The 26123-nt window shown below is 38.7% G+C and overlaps 1 protein-coding gene across 1 annotated transcript in view; it reads right to left on the reverse strand.

Annotated features, from left to right (window-relative positions):
- Positions 1-6632: 6632 nt before the first annotated feature.
- LOC141648088 (acyl-CoA C20 Delta5-desaturase-like) overlaps positions 6633-26123 on the reverse strand; it is a 37755-nt gene continuing 18264 nt past the window's right edge. The window contains exon 6 of the mRNA XM_074456544.1: positions 6633-7072. Coding sequence (XP_074312645.1) covers positions 6859-7072 — 214 coding nt within the window. The 3' untranslated portion in view covers positions 6633-6858. The remainder of the gene's footprint in view (positions 7073-26123) is intronic.

The raw sequence follows: 26123 nt of genomic DNA on the forward strand, positions 1-26123 counted from the left end.
GTCAAGAAAGGACGCAACAACTGTTGCGCCTCTTCGAAGGAACACACCACCTGCTGCGCCTCTTCGTGAGGCTGCCGCAGTTCCTGCTTCCTTTCTTCTTCCTTCGTCTTTTGTTAATTCGTTTGTTTTTCTTTTGTTTTCATTTGTTCTTTGTTTCTTTAATATAACAATCTGAACATAATAATTTGATCTGTAAATTATTCATCATCATTAGGATTTAATTCATCATTAAATCCCGACTTAAATCCCTTATAATTAATATTTGCGGGTTTTCGTCATTAAAATCAGATTCGGGTTTTAGAGGTTCGATTCATCCATATTGAATCTTTGGAATTCATTCTTTGATATATTTGCATCTGTTATTTATCGTCACCATCATTAGTTCGTCATTAGTAACTTGTTTAACCTAATTAATTTGTTTAGTTTGTTTCATTCATTAATTAACCTTGTATCTTGTAAATAATTCGTTCGGATTAGTTTTATTCATGTTTTATCACCTCAATCACATGTAAATAATCTGTAAATCACTTTCATCCAAGTCAAATAACATAATCAAGCATTAAATCACCAATGAATATTAACAATTTGCAATTCCGGCTTCACAGCCAGAACTGAGCCAAGGAACAAACGCAACGACTGCTGCGCCTCTTCCAAGGGACGCAGCTCTGCTGCGCCTGTTCCTGGTTGAGTTCTGTCTCTGGACTCCCGTTTTGCCTCGACTTAGTTTATTAATTACGTATTTAATTAACTATTCTTCGTATTATCACCTTAATTCATGTTCGTTTATTTGTTTATTCTTTCTTTTCTAAAACCGTTCGTTTTAAATATATTTTCGACATAAATCAATAAAACCGATGTAATTATTGTAATTTTCTTTATTGTATTGTTATTGTATTTTTTTTATCGCATTGTTTGTATGGCTTCACATGTAATCAATCTTAAACCCTACATCGACTCAATTGTATGTTAATTATGTGATAACCGACTTAGTATTAATTCACTTGTTAGGATTAAAACGTTGGATGTTGCATTGCATGCATATAAATCGACAATATATCGAGTATAGATAATTTCCCTAATCATTAGTAGAGGCCGCTATCGAGGCGGGCGGGATTAGGTGTTCGATCAAAAGAGCTTCCTAATACGTACCCTCACCCCTTACTCCAGATCTCTATGAACATCCGTGTTCATTGGCATCCACGAGAGTCATTCTAGACATAGAATGCTAAAGGTAACGAGTTCTTGGTGTTCATGTCACTACTTTGTGTCTTGACATGGCACGAGGTATTCGAACGGTTTCCAATTTTCCACAATAAACTGGTGGCGACTCCACAAATGCAAAACAAAAGAAAAGCTTGCTTCGCTTTTTGCCCCCGTGGGCCCGCGTCCACAAGGTGATGGAGTCAGAATTTAGTGATGGACGAAGTACAAGTCCATTGGGTCGAAAATTAGTCTACATTCGGTGTTATATATACATAAGAGGTTGAAATATTGAAATGAAAAACAAAATAGAAAAGTGAAAAGGTTTTGAAAAATAAAAAAAATGAGTCGTGTTATGTATATATATTGTCAAGAAAAGAAAAAGGCAAGCAACACCCCTCCTCATCATTAAACGGGGTAGAAAAAGTCGTTGCTAAATAAAGGGCAATTTGATGTTTTTCCAAAATAAGTCGGGTTTACACAATTTTTGCATGGCTTGGGAAACCGAGTTTTTGTTAGGATGTAGACGTTACCATTTGTTGAAATAAGAGGAGTACTTTAAAATTTTTCCAATTTGAGTTGGGTTTATGCAATTTTTGCATAGTGTTGGTAGCCAATTCTATGTTAGGGCATAGACGTGTCTCATGTGTTGCAATAAGAAATGGGATGTGATGTGTTGACTATTCTTGATTTGAACTCCACATATCCAAACGGTGCTTGCACCAATCTCGTTTTGTCCTACTCCCTAGCCCCGTTACAAACCTTGTTTCATATTGTGTGCATTGTACCATTGTTTGCCTTTCATTGGACATAGGACGGTCTTACACATTAGATTGCGGGCACGTTTTCGCTAGTCGAGTTAGGAGAGTTACTTTGGTTACTATTTGTCACAAAAATCACCTTGTTCTTTCATTGAGTGGCGAGTGAAAACCGTGAGGATGTCGTTGGCCTATGTCCCCTTAGTCATGGGTCTTTTGGTTGAATCTCGTGTCGGTTTTTTAATTCTCGGCGGACTTGCCTACTTCCCCTTACTCCGCTCTTGAATGTGTTTCTTAAGTATTGGTCACACTAGGGTTGCTTTAGCCATGCTTAGGGGCTTGGCACCTCCGTTGGAACTTCTGAGACGGTATTCCCGACCAAGACCACGTTTTGTTGCTTGAAAATCTGGCCACTTAGATGAGGAAAGTGGACCATTTTGTTAGATGCATTCTATTGCTTGATTATGTGCTCTCATGATGGATGCATCGCAATTTTTTAACAAGACCCAACTTGCCTTGAAATAGAGCACTTTTCCCTCATGAGTGTCAAATTGTGAGTTGAAGGGGTGTTGAGTACGCTAATACTCAATCGGCTTAGGTAGTAGAATAAATGAGTGATGCTTATATTGTGCATGCACTCTTGATGCTCACCATAGTAGTCGCTTGTGCATTGATTTTGGACTTACTCGAGAGCGAGTAATGTTCAAGTGTGGGGAGGTTTGATATATGATTTATTTGCACCGAATTTCCCTTCTTCTTTTATGCATTCCGACTCATATCAAGTCGGTTTTGTGTGCTTTGCCTTGCATTTTGTGCCCGATTCCCGTATCTGTGATTAGGTGTACCCCTCTTGCAAGAATCAAGGCGATTATAGAGGAATTGGGGCAAGGAAGGCGTTTCAAAGCCTAAGCATGAAGAAAAGGGAGATGAGGAGCTGAAGCGTAGTTTTCTGTCGACTGGCCGGCAACCGGCCCACCGGCATGGGACATTGCTTTGTGGAGAAAAGGAAGAAAAGTAGCTGAGAGGTATTCTCTGCCGGCAGGCCGGTCCACCGGCAAGGAACACACGCCCAATACTTGGCCATTTTCAAGTTGAATTTTGGGCCAAGTTTTAAAGGACTCGCTACCGGCAGCCGGTCCACCGGCAGGGAATACACCAGGTCTATTTTTCCCCAGAATTTGAAGATGTCGCTACTGGTAGAAGCAGCCGGCAGCCGGCTGGTCGGCACAGGATGACACAACACGCAAATGGGCTTTATCTCATTTCTTTCTTTAATCCAATGAAACACTATAAATACCCCTTCCCTAATCAGTGGTAAAGACAACCCTAGATCTGAAAACTTTTCCTAATTTATGTAATCTTTCCTTAATCAAAGCACTAATCTTTCCATAATTAATATTAATCCTTTAGTAAAATTAGCTTAGTAGTAGTTATTATCAATAGTTTACATTTGGTATTTGGATTGTATTGGGAGATATTGATGGATTCTCTTCATTAATTCTACCAAAGCAATCATCTTTACTCTTTGTTGGTACATCTCTTCTCTTATTTACTTGCTTAATCAATTGTTTACATTTTAACTTGTCTTTTATAATTGTTGGAATCCTTACCATGCCATCTCTTTTGATTGTTTGTTCTTTTTCATTTATTTGTTTGAACAATTTGAACATGAGTGAGTTGTAATCTTTCTAGGGTTTAGAGGGAGTCTAAATGGAATTAATGGGCATGATTGTGTGATTATTTGAGTTTTTGGTGAAATTGTTTATCTTTCTTAATCTTGCACACAAGGTGTTTGATGATTTGCATGAGTGAAAGCTTGTGCCTTTTTTCATTGTTGCTTAATTCCTCCATTGAATGAAAGTTTGTGGTGGTCTTGTTGTTTGCTTAAGAGAGGTGTGATTCTTAATGAAAGTTATTGGTCACCCTTAGGATAATCAAGACATTGATTCATCATCCTAGGATAAACTCTCACCATAGACCCTTTAAATCATCATGTTGTCCCTTAAACCATTTAGATGAACCCGAAAGCCCTAACTTTTAATCAATCGTATACATTTCCTCTCAATTGCTTGCATTAGTTACATCTAGTAGTTTAAATCAACTCCCTTCCTTTCATTTTTGACTAGACTAGACTCCTAATTAAGCTAAGTAGAAACCCCTCCATCCTCGTGGTTCGACCCCGATTTACACACTAAATTGAGTTAAAATTATTGTTGGTGATAAGAGACTTGACCCTACCTATATTTTACTCATCAGACAATTTAGAGGTCTTGCATGTTTTGGATTGATGTTTTATCGATATATTTGCTATCTTAATGAGTGTCATGTATAATTTTTCCATGAACTCTTGCATATAAGTGTTGTATGATACATGTGTCTCAATTGTTCACTGATTTTAAAGACGGTTTAGATTTATTATGCCAAACATTGATCTTTAAACTTTGGGTGAAGTTGAGGAATTGTGTTTATAAGAATCGCACAAACCAATCGGTGTTTGAGTAACTGGATGCATTCGCGAGACCTATGAGTTGTTCATGGATGAATGAGTACATGTTGATTGGATGGTGTTGTTTGTGTATTGGCTTGAGGAAACAGTTGCATTAAGGTTGAAAGTCATAAAATGAAATTAGGCGAGAATTGAGCGGCGTTGCATTTTACCCAGTGACTGTGCTTATGTCCATTGACCGTGTGTTTCTATGTTAGATAAGAAGGGATTGTGCGTTTCTGGCTGCGTGTTTCCCATTTTGCCGTGCAAAACTCCTTCAGTGAGATGTTGTCATGTAACGACCATATCTCCCATGTTTATTGTTTGATATGGGCGTGTGACCTTTCGTATAAACTTAAGAATAAACTATCACCTCCAACTTAAATTACTCCATTATCTTATATAGAACTTAAGTTATGATTATTTAAAGTTTTCTATTTTTGTAGGCAGGTTCCAAAGTTGTTATTTCGGGTGGGGTTTATGTTCTTGTTGTGTTTGCTTCTAAACCCTTGTTTTTAAATGCTTATGTATGATGTATTAACCCTTAACATTAGAACACTTGGATTTTTGTTCTTTCCATGATTAACAATGGCTTTGAGTCTTGACATGTGTGCATTGAATAGTCATTGAATCATGCTCGTTTTAGTAGTACTGACTTGTCATGTCTCTTACACTTTTTCATTCCTTGCATACCTCGTGTTGGATTCATTATGGGTGAGTCCTATATAGTGTAGTTGAATAGATGAGTATTGACATTGCCTCAATCATCATGTTCTGATTCCTATGAGCCATGTACGTACTTGTAACTAGTGTCTCGGACCAGTTGAATACCTCTGATACGGGCACTTGTACATAGTGCCTCGGATATGTTAAGTATGCCACTGATCTAAGTATCGAGCTGGTTATTTATCTATTATTGTGTTAGTGTGAGTATGACGATGTTTTTGGGAGGTGGATGCTTAGCGTTGATTGACCAGACCGTCAAATGTTGTACTTGTGCAAGGTGGTGTCATTTTGCATTGATTCGTTAATTTGACCTTCTCTTCTACCTCTATTGATTCTATGGTAAAGTTATTTGTGCCATGTGGCTGGATTTGGGTTTGGTCGGCCTCTAGTACCGTATGTAGTCATCGTCCTACCCTGAGAATTTGAATCTTGTCTTGTTATTTGTGTTTGCTTTGCACGTGTTATTTACCGTAAGAGACAATTGATCATATTGAGCACTAGGGGTGAGTCACAAGCTTCCTAGTACCAATATGATTGGGGAGATTGATGTTCGCATTCTATTTATGTTGAGATTCAAGTCTTAAGTATGCATGTTACATTAATAGTCATGGCCCGTGCATTGTTTGTCAACTAATAAAATGTTTTCAAAGGAAATGATTACGGTTTAATCCACATGTATTATATTATTGTCCTATTGCTGAAAATGTCACATCATGATATCAGATTAAAGTTGTGCTTTCGATTCGGATCACATGTAGGGTTGGTTGCCTTCTTGGCATAGAATAACATGGTTGTGTCTTTTTTTCGTTTACTCTTTTCTTATCATTCATACGTGATTCAGGTGTAAATTTGTTTATTTGTTTCTTACTTTATTGCTTAATAATGATGTAATATGGATGGAAAACCCCTGAGTTACTCCTCACAGACTGGGGCATTAATTTTTATTGAGCGAACAAGTTGCAGGTTAGTGTTTACAAGGGGTTTTGACGAGTGAGCTAACGAGCGTTTTATTTACAATGATTAACCTTGCACATTGTACTTTAGACCCGTGTCTAGTATTATATTTGTACGTTATTGAGGGATCGAGATACCATATATTCATATAAGTTGTATTTTGTATCAAAGCATTTTAACCTTATGTTTTGATTTTATGACTTAGTGACTTCGCGATTCTTATTATTAAAAATTTTCGCATTTTCCGTTGTAGTTATGTTTATCTCGTTGTATAACCACGCGGGTTCAGAGAGAATCTTTTTTTATTACTGATTTGATTAGATTTCATTCAACGTCATCATCAATGATAGATTCAATAAAATCAAAACCCCTTTATTCGAAACCATCTAAAACACTTGCTAAACAAAACCTTATATAGGGTTCCGACCCTTAACTTACTAGATAAATACTATATTTTATTTTATGAGTAAAGGTTTATAAATATCTAATTTAGAGGATCACGACGAATCTAGCCAAGAATAGGGTCTTAGTCGCAAAACACTCATCATTTGACAATACGTAATTTTCAAGATAATACAACATATCCTTTAACATTTTTATATTACTCTATACCATTTTTTTTTTCAAGATAGAATTTGTAAAATATTTTTGATGATAAATATAAACTTTGTAGGATCAGTAATTTCAAATATATTTTGTCTTTAAAATATACATTAATTGGCACTGCAATCTTTATCAACCTTTCACGTCCTTGAGTTTAAAAGCCAAATGTTGTTTGTGAGCCTCTGTTGGAAGCTTAACATCCTTAGCTAAGCCAATAAATTCAAGAAGCGCGATAATGTACCATGTATAATCAATTTGCCACCATTCCAAGCCATGTCTAGCTGAGTACTCAAACGCATGGTGGTTGTTATGCCACCCTTCTCCGCCTGTTATCACCGCCACCCACCTGAAAAACATTTACAAGTATGTTAGTTTATACTCCGTATGTTAGAAGCATTCAAGTTGTTAGAAGAGGTACAATGCAAAATTCCAAAATCATCAGTGTGAAAATATTGTAAACCAAAATTCAAGAATCATACAATTATTTTGGTTTTATACATAATTTTTTACATAATTTCACATCTTATATGTGATGATAAATAAATGGGTGGTCGAGAAATCCCAACCCCACGATACTCCTTCGCCCGATTTAGTAGCATTTGAAAAAAATTAATCATTATATTAGATTAACTTGTAGTTGACTTGTAAAAGAGTTGTAATACTCTATACTAGGTAAACAATACTCCCAAATTATTAGAATTTTTTCTTTTTGCTAAGCCTAAGTAATTACGGAAATGGGCTGCTTCAAAACTATTTACATCAATTGGTCCACGTCCATCATTTGTTTATTTTTTTGCTAGGTTGAGTAGTCAGTCGCTACTTTACACAACCTCTGTTGCACTTTATATATACATATATATATATATATATATATACATATATATATATATACATATATACATATATATACATATATTGTAAAGATTTAAAAGCAGGCATTGTTTGAGACAACGAGTATTTTAGCTGCAACATTGAAAATCAAGCACCCATTAAAGAGTGGCATTTCGCCTTAAGTTTCCTCTTGGAATCAATACTTGTCGTGTGTGAAACAACGATTATATTATTTTGTAAAGATTTAAAGGCAGGCGTTGTATGAGACAGGGACTATGATAGCTGGAGCAGTGAAAAACAAGCACCCATTAAAGAGCGGCATTCCGACTTAAGTTTCTCTTTGGAATCAATATTTGTGCGTGAAACAACGACTAGTTTGAAGTGTGGAACTAGTCGATATCTCACATAGCGACTAATTACCTAGCGTAAATAAAACACTAAAACAAATCGACTAGTTTCTTCATTTACATACTCGAAAAAAAAACACCCAAATCATCCCTCTAACCTTAAATCACCCTCGAAATCAATTTCTTTCCAAAATAAACCCAAATCCATTATCCCATTTTACCTTTAATATCTCAAAAGCAACCAACTTTTACTAGTATCATTAAAATCTTCTTATTTTGTTAATAAACTAGATTACCTACTGAAATTTTTGGTTTATTATTTCGTTTGTATGTCTTAGTAATTTAGGTTGTTGTAATGTTAGATTTGAGGTTATTCTAATGGTGAGATAGTAATTTATGTTGTTGTATGTTAGATTTGTATTATTGGATTATATGGAATCGAGACTAAATGATGAGAGCATTCTTCACATTTGAAAAATTAATAGGAGTTTAGCTATATGAGAGGAAGAGGTAATAATTACTTAAATACGCCATAGTAACATAGTACTTCCTTGTAAATTGTTCATATATCACCTAAAAGTATGATTTTCGTTTTAACATTTAGAAATACAGTGTTCGCCCAATACGACATCATTTATGATCCATAGTACCATACTACTCATTTTCTTTGAGATTGTGGAGTGACATTTTCTGCTAAGAACTGTGCGTCAATTTCGGAGACATAAAAAAATCCCACCTCCGTGCAATATATTTATCGATTCGCATAATATTACTAAGAAGAGCGATAGTCAAACAAATTATAAGACTGTGCATAAGGAGTGAATTAAATTACGACACAACGGCTTGGAGAATACGGTTGAGTTGAGGAATCCTTACCGAGGCTTAATATAATTAGCGATGATGATGATTACTTGGAATGATATCAGGTCATTAGTCCCCACGCACCTCATTAGTCTCCTAAGCCTAAATTTCTATGAAGACTATGAAAATCATACTACTAGTACTAGGCCGCAACCGATTTCCAGACACTTAGTAAGTGTTCGATCACTTATCATCTCTTATGTCCTATTTTGCTTTATCTTAAGTTTTATACTAATATAGTTTTCATGATGCAAACTCGAGCAAATATTTTCACATACAATACAACAGAAATGATTTCCAACATATCCGATGACATCCTTCTGGCTCAATACAATGTGTTAGAAAGGATGTAAATGGTGTCACTCCATGCATTACAAAATACAAGACAAGGACATTTAGTTCAATACGACGAGACGAGAATCTCCGCCAAGATACGGCTTTCGCTGCCGTAAAACACCGGCGACAACATGCCACAACTCAAGAGAGGAAATAAGCGTAACTATCTCAAAGAACACGCGAGAAGGGAAAAATCGTAAGGCAGGTTAAGGTAGTAGTAAAAGTGGGTATGTATGAATGAAAGTTTGTGAAGTTAGTTTTAAAATTGATTATGAAATTTGGTTTCTTGTTTTAAGCGCCAAAGCGTATTGTTACTTTTTGTCAGGCCTGTGCTCCACCACTGTCCACTATTCATAATAGTACGATATTGTACGCTTCGGGCCAAGCATTCACTGATTTCGTCTTGAGCTCCTTCCAAAAAAACGCCGTACTATTATATTTTGTGATGATTTATAAAGATGATCTTCTATCTTAACACCACCAACGTGGGACATGAGTTTGTACCCTAACGATCCTTCTCTCAAACCAAGGACCATCATCGTAACTCGGACCTTAACCTCTACGGAGAAGTCTCCACACCCTACATCCCCAACTTTTAGACACTCTTAGTTTAATAATATTTAATTCAGGAGGTTCACTCGGTCAAGTAAGGTGGAGTACTCGCTATGATACTACTGTTTTCTGATCGTTAGGCACTCGATAGAGAAGGTAGTACTCGACCGAGTAAGTCGTCGTGTGACTTCTGGTCAGGTTACTGTCCAGGAGCACTCAGCCGAGTAGTAAGATACTCGGCCGAGTTGGTCGTACTCGGAAGAGTACCCTAGGTACTCGACCAAGTGCCCGGCCTGACACGTTAATTTCCGCGATTTTGATTAAAATGATAAGAGAAGTATAAATAGCGTGTTGAGCAGTTTCTAAATCATTATTTTACAAAGTCTAACGACGCTCTAAGCTCCTCTAATCATCTTCATCATTTCCTAAGCCAAGATTGATCAATTGTGAGATTTTGGATCTCGTTTTTCGTGTCGATTGTGTTTGTAAGTCTCTAGTATTCCTAATCAGTTTATTATTATTAATGTTAGAATTAGTGCAAACCCTAATTTGGGTTAATTTGGAGAAATAGTTTACGGTGTTGGTATGTGATTATTGTGTGTAGGTGACGGTGTAATGGAAAATTGCTATTGATCGCTTGTGTGTGCTTGGATTGCAAAAGGTAGGGTTTCCCTACTTAGTTGACTGTGTAATTAAGTATAAGATGGTGATTGTTTTACGGGTATGATTACTTTTATTGTTGAGATTGTTACCTTGGATTTGGCATATCTATATTGGTATTGTGAACTTCGTTGTTTGATTGTTTGTGGTTCGCGAGGTGCGCCCTCGGCTGAGTGGAGTCATCATCGAGAATGGCTTCACGCCCTTAATTCGCCCCTTGTGGTTCCCTTAACATGGGGAATGTGCACATTAATAGGCATGGGTTATTCACTCGTTGCGATGAGCGGGGCTTACGTGGGCAAGGCTGCGGTCCCCCACTGGTGTGTAGTCGATTACTGGTTACTGATGGAGTTTGGAGGAATGTGTATTGAGTGGCTTGGCTGTTGTTTTGTTACCTCTCTTAGTTTGATTATTAAGTGAACTGATCCCGTTGTTGTTTTACAAAATTGTGGTGATCCATTCGGGGATGGTGAACAGATATTCACAAATGATGATCTTATGGTAGCTGCGGGATCAAGGAAGGGAGTGTCATCACCTAGAGTCTTAGCTTCCGCTGTCATGAGTCTTTTGATACTTTATGAACTTTAGTCGGTTTAAATTTCTTATACTTTGGTTTTGATTTTACAGACATGTAATAAGTTAACTTTATACTTTATAATTTATCTTTGAAGGTCTCTATTGATATACTTGCCTCGGGTAACCGAGTTGGTAGCACCATTATATGCTAGGGTGTTCCTTGGTTGACACCTTGGTATATGGAGGTGTTACAAAGTGGCATCAGAGTGATAATTTTTGAACCTAAAACAAATGAACCAAATGAATATAGGGAGTTTAAATAAAATAAACCCGGATAGGAATTTTTTGGAGCTACCGCAAAGGTTTGGGAGACGTCCTAATATCTCAAATTACCCATACAATTTCGAGTTGGTCACTACAGGGATGTCTTGAGATTCGTTATATAATACCCATCCTTTTAGGGACCCGTTGACTGACCTTAGAGACAAGTCTTGACCTTCGGAAGCCTTACGAGTGATGTCTGGTGACGATGTGAGCTTTGGCTTGTGTGTGACTCGGTCTCGTTGAGGCTACTTGATCGAGTAGCTTGGGAGCTCGATCGAACAGGGGTCACTCGATCGATTAAGTCAGTTACTCGATCGAGTAACGGGTTTGCAGCGGGGAATTATAAATCGTGTTTTATGAAACCGCAAATCATTTCCGCCTTCCTTCCCTAAACCTAGATGTCCCCTCTTCTTCTTCCCTTCACCATAATTCCTTCTTTTGAGGTCCTTAAGGATGCTTATGCCATGGAGATGGGTTGCTTGAGTCGGGCAGCGGTCTTGACGCCAGATTGCTATGCGTAGGTATGTCATCGTCATCATCATTGTCGTTGTTGTTTTCAGTTAGGATTGTAGTAATAGTAATAGGCGATTGTACTCTTGGTATAGGTGTGTTCCTTGGTTGATTGGTATCTTGTGATCGGAAGTGGAATCACTGTGGTGCACATTAATGGACATGGGTTTATCGCTCAGTTTTGATGAGCGGGGCTTAGGTGGGAACGGCTGCGGTCCCCCACTGGCAGAGCTGGTCCAGTGGACAGTCGACGGTGATTGGTTGTAGGAGATGTGTTGTGTGTATGTTCTGTTGTGCTTGTGTTGTATCTGTGGTTGTTGGTGTATTTCTTCAGTTACTGACCTTGTGTGGTTTTGTCTTGTTGTTTGTTTTTGTTGTGTCTGCCGTGATCCCTTATGGTGAGCAGTCTGTCTTAGCAGGTTGTGATCTGGATGCTAGCTGGGTGCTTGGTGGGACGAATCTTTCACGAGTCACGACAGCTGTAGTTCACATATTAGTTAGTGGTTGAGATGTACCTTTTGTATATCTTTAGTGTTGTTAATCACTTGTAAATAACTTAATTGTTCTTTTATCGATATTTGATATTTACTATCCTCCGGGCAACCGAGATGGTGATGCCCTTATATGCTAGGGAAGGTCTGGTTAAGGCTCCTTAGTATATGGGGGTGTCACAAAGTGGTATCAGAGCGACAATTTTGGAACCTGTAACAAATGAGCCTAATGAATATAGTGAGTCTAATAAAATGAACATGGTGTATGTGTATTGGGAGCCCCGGCTGATGCTATATTTTGGGTGAGTAGGCGCCCTCATTTCAAAATCATGGCCCCATTATGCTTAAGCCAGTCACCAGTTATGGGATATTGAGTCGGGAATTATGTGCCTAGTGCGTAATGGTTATGTTAGGAATGTTTGTGATGAAGCCTTGTAGATGCTAGTGTGTGTAATTGTGATGAGAAACTGTGAAATTCTGTGGTTGAGTAGAAGTGTGTATGAAATTAGTGGAAGTGGTGGAATGATTATAACACGTGCAGCGTGGTGTGATATAGTGATGGTAGCGTGTTCTAAGCCGTTCTTAGTGCATTCATATAAAAGAATTGTGAGTCTTGTATATGGTGATGATGGTGGATAGCAAGTTTTGAATTAGTTGTAACGTTTGGCAAGTAGTACTTGATAAGTGTGATGGATGAATGGTTGAATGCTTTCATAATATGACATAGTTAAGTTGAGTAACGTAGTTGATAACTCGTGGTGACTTGATTGAATTATTCACGAGCTTGGTGATAAGTAATGGTATGATGTTGGATGAATGTTTATAGTAATATAACTGTTAGTTGTATTATTGAATTTGCAAATGCATGATTGGAAGTGAAATAATATGTTGGATGTATGCATGAGAAAGCCAATAGTATTGTCTGTTGTTTGCGTAATATTTGTTATAAAGTGAAGTAATGTGTAACCTAGTTGAATGAAATCGTTGAGTTGTATTTAAGTAATAGTAATATGTTGTGAATGAATATAGTAATTTGTGCCGATTTCCGAATTTACTTTGGAATCGACAAGAGTTATTGTTTTGCAGGAATTGCTACTCAAATTCGTAACTTTTGACCCCGTTCTTAATCTTTCCCGACCGAGTAAGAGTATCTACTCCATCGAGTAGACCTCATTCGATCTAGTTAGGAAGCTATAACCTCGAGAAAGTTGGATTTGCCAGCGAAAACTCGACCGAGTAGCTCCAACTCGATCGAATAGAGGCCACTCGATCAAGTAACCTACTTACTCGATCGAGTAAGTGAACAGTACCCGGATGGATTACGGGATTCTTATACCCTTTTCCATCTTCTTTCTTTCTTATTCTTCATTCATCCAAAACCCTAAATCTCCTAATCTCTCTCAAGTTACTCCCAACCTTGTGATTTTAGTGCTTGAATCTTGTGTTTTCCTTGCTTAATTCGTTCTCTTTTCTTGCCAATCAATCAAGGTAAGAATATTTATCCTATTTTTATGTTTTTGATTAATTAGAAGCATGTAGGATGTTGGTGTTTGCTGAAAAATCGATTTATATACATAAATCTTGCTTGTAATTGTTGTAACATGATAGATTTGCTATACATTGATTGGTATTGATGTTGGTTATGCAAAAATCGAATCAAATTGGGGGGGTTTGTGTGTCTCGAAATTTCTAGGGTTTGAGATTTTAATTTGGATTTTGGTTGTCTTTTGATGTAAAAAGGGGGAAATTTAAGTGATTTTTGTTATGGGTATCATATGTAGAGTTGTTTTTGATGGTTTTTACTCAAAATTTTGCCTTAAAACTCCGTCTTAGAAGTGCCCCAGACTGAAATTCGTCTTGCATTATTGTGAAATTTGTCTGTTTATAAAGCTATTTTGAAGGTTTAATTTTCAAAATTGGTAGTGGTGATGTAAATGGATGCCATACTTACTACAATTGTAACAGCTATAGAGACCGTCCGATGATAAAAATTGAGAGTTATACTTATAATTTCTGGATTATTTGGTGAAAGTGTGTACTTAGTAAGTCTTTTGAAGGTCCTTATATGAAAGTCTACATGTTTTCAAATATATGTGGTTTGTGTATCTAAGACATGTGTTGAAAACAGATGCCGAGACCAACTGTTGCCACCCGTCAGAATAAGAGGGGGGGGGGGGGCTTCTGAGCCCGAGGTAGGAGAGGGGAGTGGGGGACCTACGGTCCCAGCAATACCTGATTACCCCTCGGTTGTCTTTGTGGATTTCACACAAAGAGAGAACTTTGTTGCCTTGCAGAGATGACGGATGAGACCCACCTGTTGTATTGACACAACTCTCTTGACTGACTTGGGGATTGAGACTGATGTTAGACATATCTTCGAGACCTTGGGGATGACTGGGTTATATCGCCTCCGGAAGCACTCTTATGCTTTCTTGACCCGTGAGTTCATGAGTTCATTTAAGTATGATGCGGTGGAACAGACTGTTGAGTTCCGCCTCATGAATACTAGCTTCTTCCTTACCATCGATATGTTTTCTACCCACCTCGGTTTGGCTAGACCCACAAAGGGAGCTCTTAGGAACATCCCGACTGAGTGTGGGGCTAGTAGTTTGATGCCTTGCTTTACCGTCAAACCCGCCCCAACCTCCAGCAACATGTTGATTGATGTTCAACATGTCACCTTAAAAATCTTTCTCCGTGCTTTGACCTGTCTGCTTTATGAGAGGAAGGATGTGAGTAAGTTAAACTCACACGAGGTGATGTTGCTTGCGGCCTACCTTAACCCCACCCGATCTCAGAGAGTCACCTTTTGTGCCCCGGACATTGTGTGTGCCAGCTTAGCCTTAATGGCTTCTTCTGACTCGCGTTTTCTGAGCTGTGGTGCCAATGCGACCCGGTTGGCAGAGAGGCTTACCTCTTTTGAGGCGTCCTTGGCCTATACACCCTTGGCCCACTAGGTACCGACCTTGGACCGTGAGTATTTCCTTGACCAGAAATGGTTGAGAACTTTGGAGGGTGGTGGGTTAGCTTGGAGGGTTTGGGGAATGAGTTGGATGAAGATACCCGATCCTGAGCACCTTCCAGTGACCGAGCCTTTACCAACGGCAGTAGTGGCTGACGATGAGGAGGAGCAGGTTCCTGAGGCAGGTGTACCTCATTGACCCAGATATCTTAGAGGTGATGCCCGAGCCGAGGAAAGGGGATCGTGTGAGACCTAAGGATGCCCAGCCCAGGGTAGGGAGAGGACCACGCCGAGTGAGAGAGAGAGAGAGGGTGGGTGAGACTCAGCCGGAGCAGCCTATACCCCTACAGTACCAGTTTCCCGGTTCTCCTTCCTTCTATAGCCCTGAGATGAGAGTGAGCGAGACACTCCGAAATCTCCATGAGATGGCGTATGTGCAGGGCATCGAGACTGAGGTAGCGCAGCCCGTGTGGTGGAGAGGCGTTGGGGACAGCAGTGGAGTTTTTCACTCTTTCGGCATGGAGAGGTCTACTTGGGGAGTACCCCAGTCATATCCCTATGGTTGCTTGGCCCCATGGCGGATGGGAGCAGATACGGGTGTTGGTGGTGTCGCCGGTCATGATGCAGCAGGAGCGGGAACGTCAGGTGGTGATGGTGGTGACCAGGGGATGGACGAGCAGGATTTGGAGTGATGACACTCCTCTTCTTCTTTTTATATATATCGTGTCATGGATTTGTAGTTGATAGTACTTGTCTTGTTTAGCACTTTGTTAGACTTCGTTTTGTATGTTGGCCATAAGGCCGTATTTTGGATACTTTTAGACTGTTTTTGCAGGACTTTGAGTCGGGGAAACGTCCCGACTCGTGTTTATATGATCGTTTGAGCCTAACATGGTGTTTTAGAAGGGATTCTTGACCTGTGGCTACTCGATCGAGTGCCCCTCACTCGATCGAGTAACTGCAAGTGTGAGACTTGAGCAGTGTTCTGATCTCAGCCTACTCGATCGAGTAGCTGATGAACTCGATCGAGAAAGCCCAGCTCGATCGAGTGCCTAACCAACTCGATCGAGTAGCACTGTTACAGCTACTTTTCGTTTTAATACTTGATTGAATCATCATATTGTTACATGTTGTTATATCATTTCTTATTGGGTGTGTTTTATATCATTGTTTAGCCTCAAAGATAGTTATATAATTGTGCGTGGTCGTGCGATATATACAATTTTTAATGCTATATGTATATCGGTTAAAATGATAAAGCATATTGCTCCAGGTAACGTAATATTTGACGGTTGTAACTCTTGTTGTATGTGGGTATGATCTTATAAGGGAGTTATTCATGACAGGTTTGATAGTTGATAATTGGATGTTCGGCGATGTTGTTCATTTTCTTACTAGTTATATATATATATATATATATATATATATATATATATATATCATGTGAGTCATGTTTGCTTAATGTCAAGGGAGTGTCGTGGCTGTCATGGGTCAAACCTGCATATTGGTTATTTTGTACAACTCCCAGTGGTACTTACATAATTTGTATTTTATATCAAGCTACCTTAGAAAAGTAGTGTACAATGATTGTGAATTTGTGCATAATTGATGTGATCATATATCAAAGTAATGAATGACTTGGCTGCTAGTTGGTAATGGTATATCTTGTAGGGTGATACACGCTTTCGGTGGTTTTACATTTATGCGAGTTAATTTGTGTAATGTCAAAAAGGTAAGTTGGGTTATCATGAGTCAAGGTTGCCTTGTGGTTTGTGAGTAATGTCAATATGGTATAATGTGTATCGGTTTGAGGGACTAGGAAGTCGTTTGATGGTGAACTTCGGGGACGAAGTTCCTTTTAAGAGAGGAAGAGTAATGTCGCCAAGCAAAAATGACGTAATTATAACAATTTTACAGTATTTTCGTGATATTTTATAGTATCTCCGTGACATTTAAAGTATGAGTTTATAATTGTTTGAATAGTTTTATTGTGGGTATTGTATAATTGAGTGAGAGTTTATAATAGTTGAACAAAATAGCATGTCGTTATACTTTATTTTCAGTAATTATTCGTTATGTTGTCATGAGAATATGATGTTATTAGCAGTAATGGGGTTGCCATTAGTGGAATTGTGTTGTGTGGCTAAAGTAATAGAGTGGAATGAACAATGTCTCGTTGTGAATCAATGGTAGGACTGTTGTTTTGTGTGTTCCGTAGTTGGTAGTCGTCGACAAGTGATGGATGAAAGTATAGTTTGATAGTCGTGTGGTGTACGTTTGAGTAGTATTATGTAGTAAGTGCAAGCGATGATTGAGTTAGTCGTTCTTGTGATTAGTATGTGTTCAGTGATTCAAAAGGAAGTTAGCGATTCGTTGAGGGTCGTGTTGTGTATTGTGTGCTAAGGTGGATGATGATGATGTCTGATGAACATACGTAGCGGGATGGCATTTCTAAACGGTTGTGTTGACCAGTGTCGGGTAAACGGTGGTGATGACCTTAGTTTCCTTGTTGTGTGTTGCAGGAGAGGATGAGTCGAACTTTGGGGACGAAGTTCTTTTTAAGGGGGGAAGACTGTAATACCCGTCCTTTTAGGGACCCGTTGACCGACGTTGACCGATCTTAGAGACATGTCTTGACCTTCGGAAGCCTTACGAGTGATGTTTGGTGACGATATGAGCATTGGCTTGTGTGTGACTCGGTCTAGCTGAGGCTACTCGATCCAGTAGCTTGGGAGCTCGATCGAGTAGGGGTCACTCGATCGAGTAAGTCAGTAACTCGATCGAATAATGGATTTGCAGCGGGGAATTATAAATCATGTTTTGTGAAACCGCAAATCATTTCCGCCTTTCTTCCCTAAACCTAGATGCCGCCTCTTCTTCTTCTTCCCTTCACCATAGTTCCTTCTTTTGAGGTCCTTGAGGATGCTTATGCCATGGGGATGTGTTGCTTGAGTCGGGTAGCGGTCTTGACGCCGGATTGTTATGCGTAGGTATGTCATCGTCATCATCATTGTCGTTGTTGTTTTCAGTTAGGGTTGTAGTAATAGTAATAGGTGATTGTACTGTTGGTATAGGTATGTTGCGTGGTTGATTGGTATCTTGTGATCGGAAGTGGAATTGTTGCGGTGCGCTAAAGGTAGGTTCGCCTACTTAGTACTGTTGGTTGTCTAGTGTGTCTTTTGATGTGGTCTGATTGTTGTTGTGTCGGTATGGCTGACTGGTTGTGGTAATTAGTTGGTGTTGTATTGTTTGATTGTCGTGGTTGTGGTACAACTGATTGTGATTGTGTGTCTCTGGTTCTCGAGGTGCGTCATTGGCTGAGTGGAGTCACTTGCGGGAGTGGCTTCACGCCCGTAGTTCGCCCTCCGTGGAACCTGCCACGGAAGGGGATGTGCACATTAATGGACATGGATTTATCGCTCAGTTTTAATGAGCGGGGCTTAGGTGGGAACGGCTGTGGTCCCCCAATGGTATGGCTGGTCCAGTGGGCAGTCGATGCTGATCGATTGGAGGAGATGTGTTGTGTGTATGTTCTGTTGTGCTTGTGTTGTTTCTGTGGTTGTTGGTGTATTTCTTCAGTTACTTAACTTGTGTGGTTTTGTCTTGTTGTTTGTTTCTGTTGTGTCTGTCGTGATCCCTTATGGTGAGCAGTCAGTCTTAACAGGTTGTGATCTGGATGTTAGCTTGGTGCTTGGCGGGACGAGTCTTTCACGAGTCACGACAGCTGTAGTTCACATAGTAGTTAGTGGTTGAGTTGTACCTTTTGTATATCTTTAGTGTTGTTAATCACTTGTAAATAACTTAATTGTTCTTTTATCGACAATTGATATTTACTGTCCTCCGGCAACCGAGATGGTGACGCCCTTATATGCTAGGTAAGGTCTGGTTAAGGCTCCTAAGTATATAGGGGTATCACACGTTATGTGTAATGCGTTGTTTTTGCGTGATAGAGTGGATGTGATTGTTTCCTTGAAAAGTTTATATGATATGGAAACGATGAAGGATATGGTGTAATATGGCATAAAGGTGAACATGACTTATAGCATGCCTGTATATTATACGTTGTGGTTGATTTACATGTTGGTATGATGAGAGCTCATCTAGTACACTCGTTTTAGAGGTATTGAGTTGTTATTGTCTGTGTTGTTGTTGTTTAAGTTGTTTGGGTAAGAAAGATTGATTTGTAAGAAGTCCGATTTTGGGAAAGTTGTTTTTATATGGTCATAAGTTGAGTTCTAGGAATTATATTAATGTGATTATTCTAATTTGAAGTGATAGTTTGTCCTCTTACGATTCCAAGATAGGTCACACGCCCAAATCGACCAAGAAACGAGTGAGATACGACTTTTTTACGAAAACTAGACGTTGCTGAGAACTGTGCGGGAACTTGACCGAGTAACTTGCGTCTTCGGCTGAGTAACCCGTATTCAACCGGGTAAACTTTCTGTGATAATTTCGATCAGCTTCTGGAGTCGAGAACTCGGACGAGTTGTATAGTTAATCGACCGAATGTCATGTACTCGACCGAGTATGTCATGTACTCAACTGAGTACCTCTTTGGGTGGTTTTTTTGAGTCGACGGATATGTTCTTACATTTGTTTTGAGACATAGGTTATGTGCACACGTATGTCTTGGGTCTTAAAGCATTCTTTTACATATGTGACGGTCCTGATACGTAAGTTACCAGATACTATGATGTGGAGAATACCAGCTTATAAAGGATATGTGTTTGGTAGGGAGGACATGAGTACACGCGATTGTGATGGATAGTGGAAAGAATAAGCGAACTTGACGAGTTAGTGATATAAGGAGCATATTCTGTGAGCTATGGTGAGAGAATTAGTCGTTGGCTTAAGTCGTGTAGTGATGACCGTATATGGTCGAGTGGTGATGAGAGTGGTAATGTAAATTCGAGGAATGTGAGAAAGAAAAGTTGAAATGAGAGATGTGAAAATTTGGTAATTTGGGTAAATAGTGATTTCTGGAGAGAGTTGATTATGACGATGTTGGGTGAGGAGATGTGTAATGGAAGGTTGTCTTGATAAAAAAAATGGAAAAGATTTGTGTCCAGGGAGCTTAGAACGAGGGATGCCGCAATGAATATTTGTATGTAGTAATCGTTATGGAAATTTGTATTACTAGAAGGTGAGCCTAGTGTAAAATCTTTTAGGAGGTCACAGGATGAAGTTAATCTTGGTTTTCTAGAACTATTAAAAGAAGATGTAATCAATTAAGGAGAAATCATTGAGTGGGTGGATCTATCGGTAGGGAGTATGAGTGAGAAGCATTATGAGACGAATTGTTGATAAGAAACGAATGAAAGATAATGAAATAGGCTAATGGAATTTGATTTTTTGATGTAATGGGAAGAGAAGGATGATGGTAAGTTGAGTGAATGTTCACAAGAATTAGGGGACACGAAAGTAAGGAATCATTGAGTTGTGTGATACTATCATGAGGGTGTGAGTTAAGGGATATATATATATATAAATTGAAGGATGACTTGTTAGTCATAAGTTTTGAGGAATTAAAGGAGTAAGAAGTTGGTAGAGTATTTGCATGGTATGAGACTATGGTGGTGAGCTAGGTGACGATATAATCAAGGATAAAATTTGAATAGTTATTGAGGTAATTTTCGTTGATTGATTTGATGTTCGTTATTTGGGATGATAACCAAAGAGAGGAAATGAATTGTTATATTTAGAGGTGATTCTAAAAGAGTAGTGATATGAAATATGATGGTGTCATGGTGTTGTCACTAGTGGTTACGGATGATATTAAAAAAGGAAGTGAGCCGTTCAAAAGAGATTGGTTTTTTTTGTGGGGACTGGATCAGTATGTCAGGGTGCGAAGGTTTATAAGATGTGAATATAGGAGGCGGTTGCTAGTGATTGAGCATTAAGGTTATGGTTACTTTGGTCGGGTGGTAGTAGCTACGTGAATTGCAAGAATGTGTTATGAAGGGGCATATGAGTTTAACCTCGTGTGAAAGATGTATTTAAGCAAGTGGTAACTTACATGATTAAGATTGGCTAGTTAGATTTGATTATGGGTCTATGATGTGTGTAAGTAATTGTCTGAGGTTTTGACCTCATGAGTAGTGGTATGGTACGATATTCAAAAAGTTGTTATCCGGTTATTCCATGTAACATGTTGCGTGGTTGGATGAGTCGTGAGATGATCGTTGTGTCAGGACACTATTTATTACTAATTTGGTTGTTGTGTTCTGGGTTGCGATTCGGGCATGGTACTCTGTGTTGCGATGCGAGTATTTTCGCGGTGCGGTGTGGTTGTTGGTGGCGGTGTTGCGATGCCGTAATCGATTGTGGTGGAGCAGACGGGATACTTGTGAGATGAACTTCTGAAAGTATATGTCAGCCTATTATGAGCATATAAAATCTTATTCTGTTTAGTGCTGTTTCCTGTGATTTTCGGCTTGTGGGTGAGAGTAGAGTATCATATGGAAGGGAGTTGCGCATGTGGTTATTGTTGTTATAGAATAGTGATACTTTTCTGATGGGACATAGTTGTGGGATTTTGTGGGAATACTTTCGATATTGTTTTAGATGAGGCATCGTTGACATAGTTTTGTCAAGTAATTGGGAGAGCATATGTATACTGAGCTGGAAGTTGTAGGTGGTTCATAATCTTTGTGGGGCCAGTAAGTTTGGAGTGTTTGGAAATAGTATCATGTTAGATTATGGACGAGGTTGGCGGCAGAAAAAGGAAAATTTGAGGACCTAGTGAGTGTGTAACAATTTATGGATCGTGGGTGATGTTGTGGGGATAGGTGCAAGAATAGGGAAGTATGTGATGGTGCGGTAATGTGGAAGAGTTGAACTGGTGGTTATGTCGAGGATTTTGTTGTATATGTTAGGTGGTGTGCGGAGTGTTTAGCGGTATGTAACTGTTAGAGAAAGAGAGCCTTGGATATGGAAATAGGTGTGGGTGTTGAGGTCATAGTCGGTGATCGGTGATATGAAATGGTGATAATGCGAAGAAATAGCTAAGAATATAGTACTAGTTGGGTTACGAGGACGTAATGTTTATCTTAAGAGTGGTAGGATGTGACAGAGGAAGTTTGATGGCTATGCAGGATGCAGTGTATTTTTAGTTTAGAATAAGGATGGGCTTGTGGTTGATATTATTAAAAGTAAAGGTTATGTTTGCAGTAGTATGTATTTTATATGTATGGTTATGGACTAAGGTTGTAGGTAGTATGGTGGCGATAGTGTTCATGGTTTTGGTGGTGACGTTTATGAGTGTGAGTAAACTTCAAGGACGAAGTTCATTTTAAGGGTGGTAGAATGTAACATCTCGCTTGGTGGATTGTATTAGTATTTGATTTTATAGTGATCGGTATGGAAGTAAGACAAAATTGGTGGCGCTGGTGTTGTTGGTATTCGATAATACTATGGAATTAGGAGGGCTATTCTATGGTTGATGCTATGTTGTGAACTGCGTTGTTGAGGTAGGCGTTGTTGGATGAGTTAATGTCAAGGTTGTAGGATGAGAGTTGAGTGTTGTTGGTGGGTGGAGTGGTATGTGAGTGTGCTATGTAGGTATGGGTGTGAACTTCGAGGAAGAAGTCCGTTTTAAGGAGGGAAGACTGTGATACTACGGGTTTCTGGTCCTTAATTACTCGGTAAATCGCCGTGTGACTTCTGGTTAGGTTAATCTCCAAGAACACGTCGGCTGAGTAGTGAGATACTCGACCGAGTTGGTCGTACTCGGCCGAGTACCCGGTCTGACACGTTAATTTCCGCGATTTTGATTAAAATGATTAAAGAAGTATAAATAGCGTGTTGAGCAGTTTCTAGTCAGTTTCTATATCATTATTTTACAAAACCTAACGATGTTCTAAACTCCAATCATCTTCATCATTTCCTAAGCGAAGGTTGATCGATTGTGAGCTTTTGGATCTCGTTTTCCGTGTCGATTGTGTTTGTAAGTCTCTAGTATTCCTAATCAGTTTATTATTATTAACTAGTGTAGATCCCGCGCAAATGCGCGGTAAATATAAGCCTTTTAATTTTTAGTGTATTAGTTATATATTTTAGATTTATATCTCGCGAATTTTTATAAAAAATAACTAATATTAAAATAAATCAAAAGAATTGAATAATTCCATGAACTGTGTTTTTTATGAAAATATTTTAACTGCATCAAAGTTTTTTAAAAAAACTTTTTTCGTCACGAAGTTAATAATAGGAGATACAGTTTTTATGTATAGATTATTTTAAATGAAAATTAGTTTAATAAATGAAAATCTAATTTATTTCCATATATAAGTTTGAGCACTTTGGAGAGAAACTTTAGAAAAGTTGTATTCTATTAGTATATAGGAGGATTTATACTTTTAAAATTTGCACCTCAATAATATTTATCAGTTCACTCCATTGTATTTTGATATGAAACAAAAAAATTTAAATGGAAAACTAATAAAAAAATTTATTTAAGTTGTGAATTTTTTTAGTGAATGTTTTTTGTCACGAAGCTAATAGTAAGCATGTGTCAAGTTATTCTATACAGTAATAATTATTGCATTATTGAAAAATTTAGCAACTTATACTTTATAATTTAATATCAGTTTTGTTTTAATGAAAAAATCATAAGTTTGAATTTATTTAAAAAATTAGAGTTTATTTATAAGAATTTAATCATTAAAAAGATAATAATGTAATGAAAGAAAAATTTATTTATTACCTTATTTAGCTAGATGTTTTTTGGAGGGAAAACTAAGAGAATTTTTATTCTCTTAGTAGTAGGGGGATGTTAGAATTAGTGCAAACCTTAATTTGGGTTAATTTGGGGAAATGGTTAATAGTATTGGTATGTGATTATTGTGTGTAGGTGACGGTGTCATGAAGAATTTCTATTGATTGCTTGTGTGTGCTTGGATTGCAAAAGGTAGGATTTCCATACTCAGTTCACTATGAAATTAAATATAAAATGGTGATTGTTTTACTGGCATGATTACTTTTATTGTTGAGATTGTTACATTGGATTTGGCATGTCTGTATTAGTATTGTGAGCTAGGTTGTTTGATTGTCTGTGGTTTGCGAGGTGCGCCCTCGGCTGAGTGGAGTCATCATCGGGAATGGCTTCACGCCCTTAATTCGCCGCTTGTGGTTCACGTCACAAGGGGAATGTGTACACTAATAGACATGGGTTATTTGCTCGTTGCGATGAGCGGGGTTTAGTTGGGCAAGGCTGCAGTCCCCCACTGGCGGTGTGGGTCTCCTGTTGCGATGGGAACTCGACAGGGCTGCACACTTCGGTGTGTAGTCGATTACTGGTTACTGGGGGAGTTTGGAGAAATGTGATTGAGTTGCTTGGATGTTGTTTTGCTACCTCTCTTATTTTGATTATTCAGTGAACTGGCCCTGTTGTTGTTTTACAAAACTGTGGTGATCCATTCGGGGATGGTGAGCAGCTATTCACAAGTGATGATCTTATGGTAGCTGCAGGATCGAGGAAGGGAGTGTCATCACCTAGAGTCTTAACTTCTGCTGTCATGAGTCTTTTGATACTTTATGAACTGTAGTCGGCTTAAATTTCTTATACTTTGGTTTTGGCTTTTGAGACATGTAATAAGTTAACTTTATACTTTAATAATTGATCTTTGATGGTCTCTGTTGATATATTTGCCTCAAGTAACCGAGATACTAGCACCATTATATGCTAGGGTGGTCCTTGGTTAGGCACCTTGGTATATGGGGGTGTTGCACTCGCCGAGTGGGCTATACTTGGTCTAGTAGTAGGTGACCGAGTGGGTTTGTGTTTTAGACCTAGTTGTGATGTGGTGGCACTCGACCTAGCAGATGAGGCACTCGGTCGAGTAAGTCGTACTCGATTGAGTAGGCCTTTGACACTCGACCGAGTGAGCCGTTTTGAGATTAGTTCGCCGATTAACTTTTGTGATTAAAGATATCAATCGTTAGGTTCAGGAGGTTCACTCGGTCGAGTAGGGTGGAGTACTGAACCGAGTGGGTTGTACTCGCTCGAGTAGTAGGTGACCGAGTAGGATTGTGTTTTAGACCTGGTTCTGACTTGGTGGCTCTCGACCGAGCGAATGAGGCACTCGATCGAGTAGGTGCTACTCGTCGAGTAGGCGTTTGGCACTCGACCAGGTGAGCCAGTTTATTTTCGTGCTTAAGGAAGGGGTTTATATTTTGATTAATCAGTTTCTAAACATCATTTACAACCCTGAAACATTTTTAAGCCCTTCCCTAATCATATTTCTAAGCCTTCTAAGCATCTAGTAAGGAGATGAATCGTTGTTGGTGTATTAAGCGCCATTCCTCAGCATTTCTTATCACCGGGATTCTGTAAGTCTTTTTTTATGATTATGCATATTATGACTAACCCTAGTAATTGGGGATTTTGGTGGGTTATGGTTAATTGGATTATTGTTGGGTTTTTTTATAATTGTATATAATGATATTATGTAAGTGAAGAGTTCGTAAAGGAGAGATTCAAGATTCTTGTAGGGATTTCGCGGACTATTGCTAAGATAGGGTTTCCCTACTCAGTTGTGGTTAAATGAATGATTATGCCATGCTACTTGTAATGATTATTGTTGACGATGGTCGTAATATTGATATGATGATGAATGTTTATTACATTGTGTATGTTGTTTGTACTGAGGCGTCCAATTCTGTTATTGGCTCCGCCCAAGGTCCTTTCTTGTGGTTTTTGACCCACAAGAAGGATGTACACATTAATGATCTGGTTTCAGGACGGTTGAGTTGGTGCCCTTTGTTAGTGGAGAGCCAGTGATTGTTGGGTAACCGAGCAAGTGGCGCCCTGGAGTAGACTAGTATAGTATCACTGAGGCCACGCAGGTGCGCCCTGTGAGCAGAGTGCCTCAGTTGTGATTGCTATTGGTGTTGGATGTGATAAGATCAGATAGTTAATGATGTTATTACTTTATGAACATGATGATTTATGTTGGCTATGATTTCCAGGTTCTTTTCCTTTGTTGTTGCCTTTAAAACTACATG

This window comes from Silene latifolia, chromosome 3 (genome assembly GCF_048544455.1).
Source record: "Silene latifolia isolate original U9 population chromosome 3, ASM4854445v1, whole genome shotgun sequence".
Taxonomy (NCBI): Eukaryota; Viridiplantae; Streptophyta; class Magnoliopsida; order Caryophyllales; family Caryophyllaceae; genus Silene; species Silene latifolia.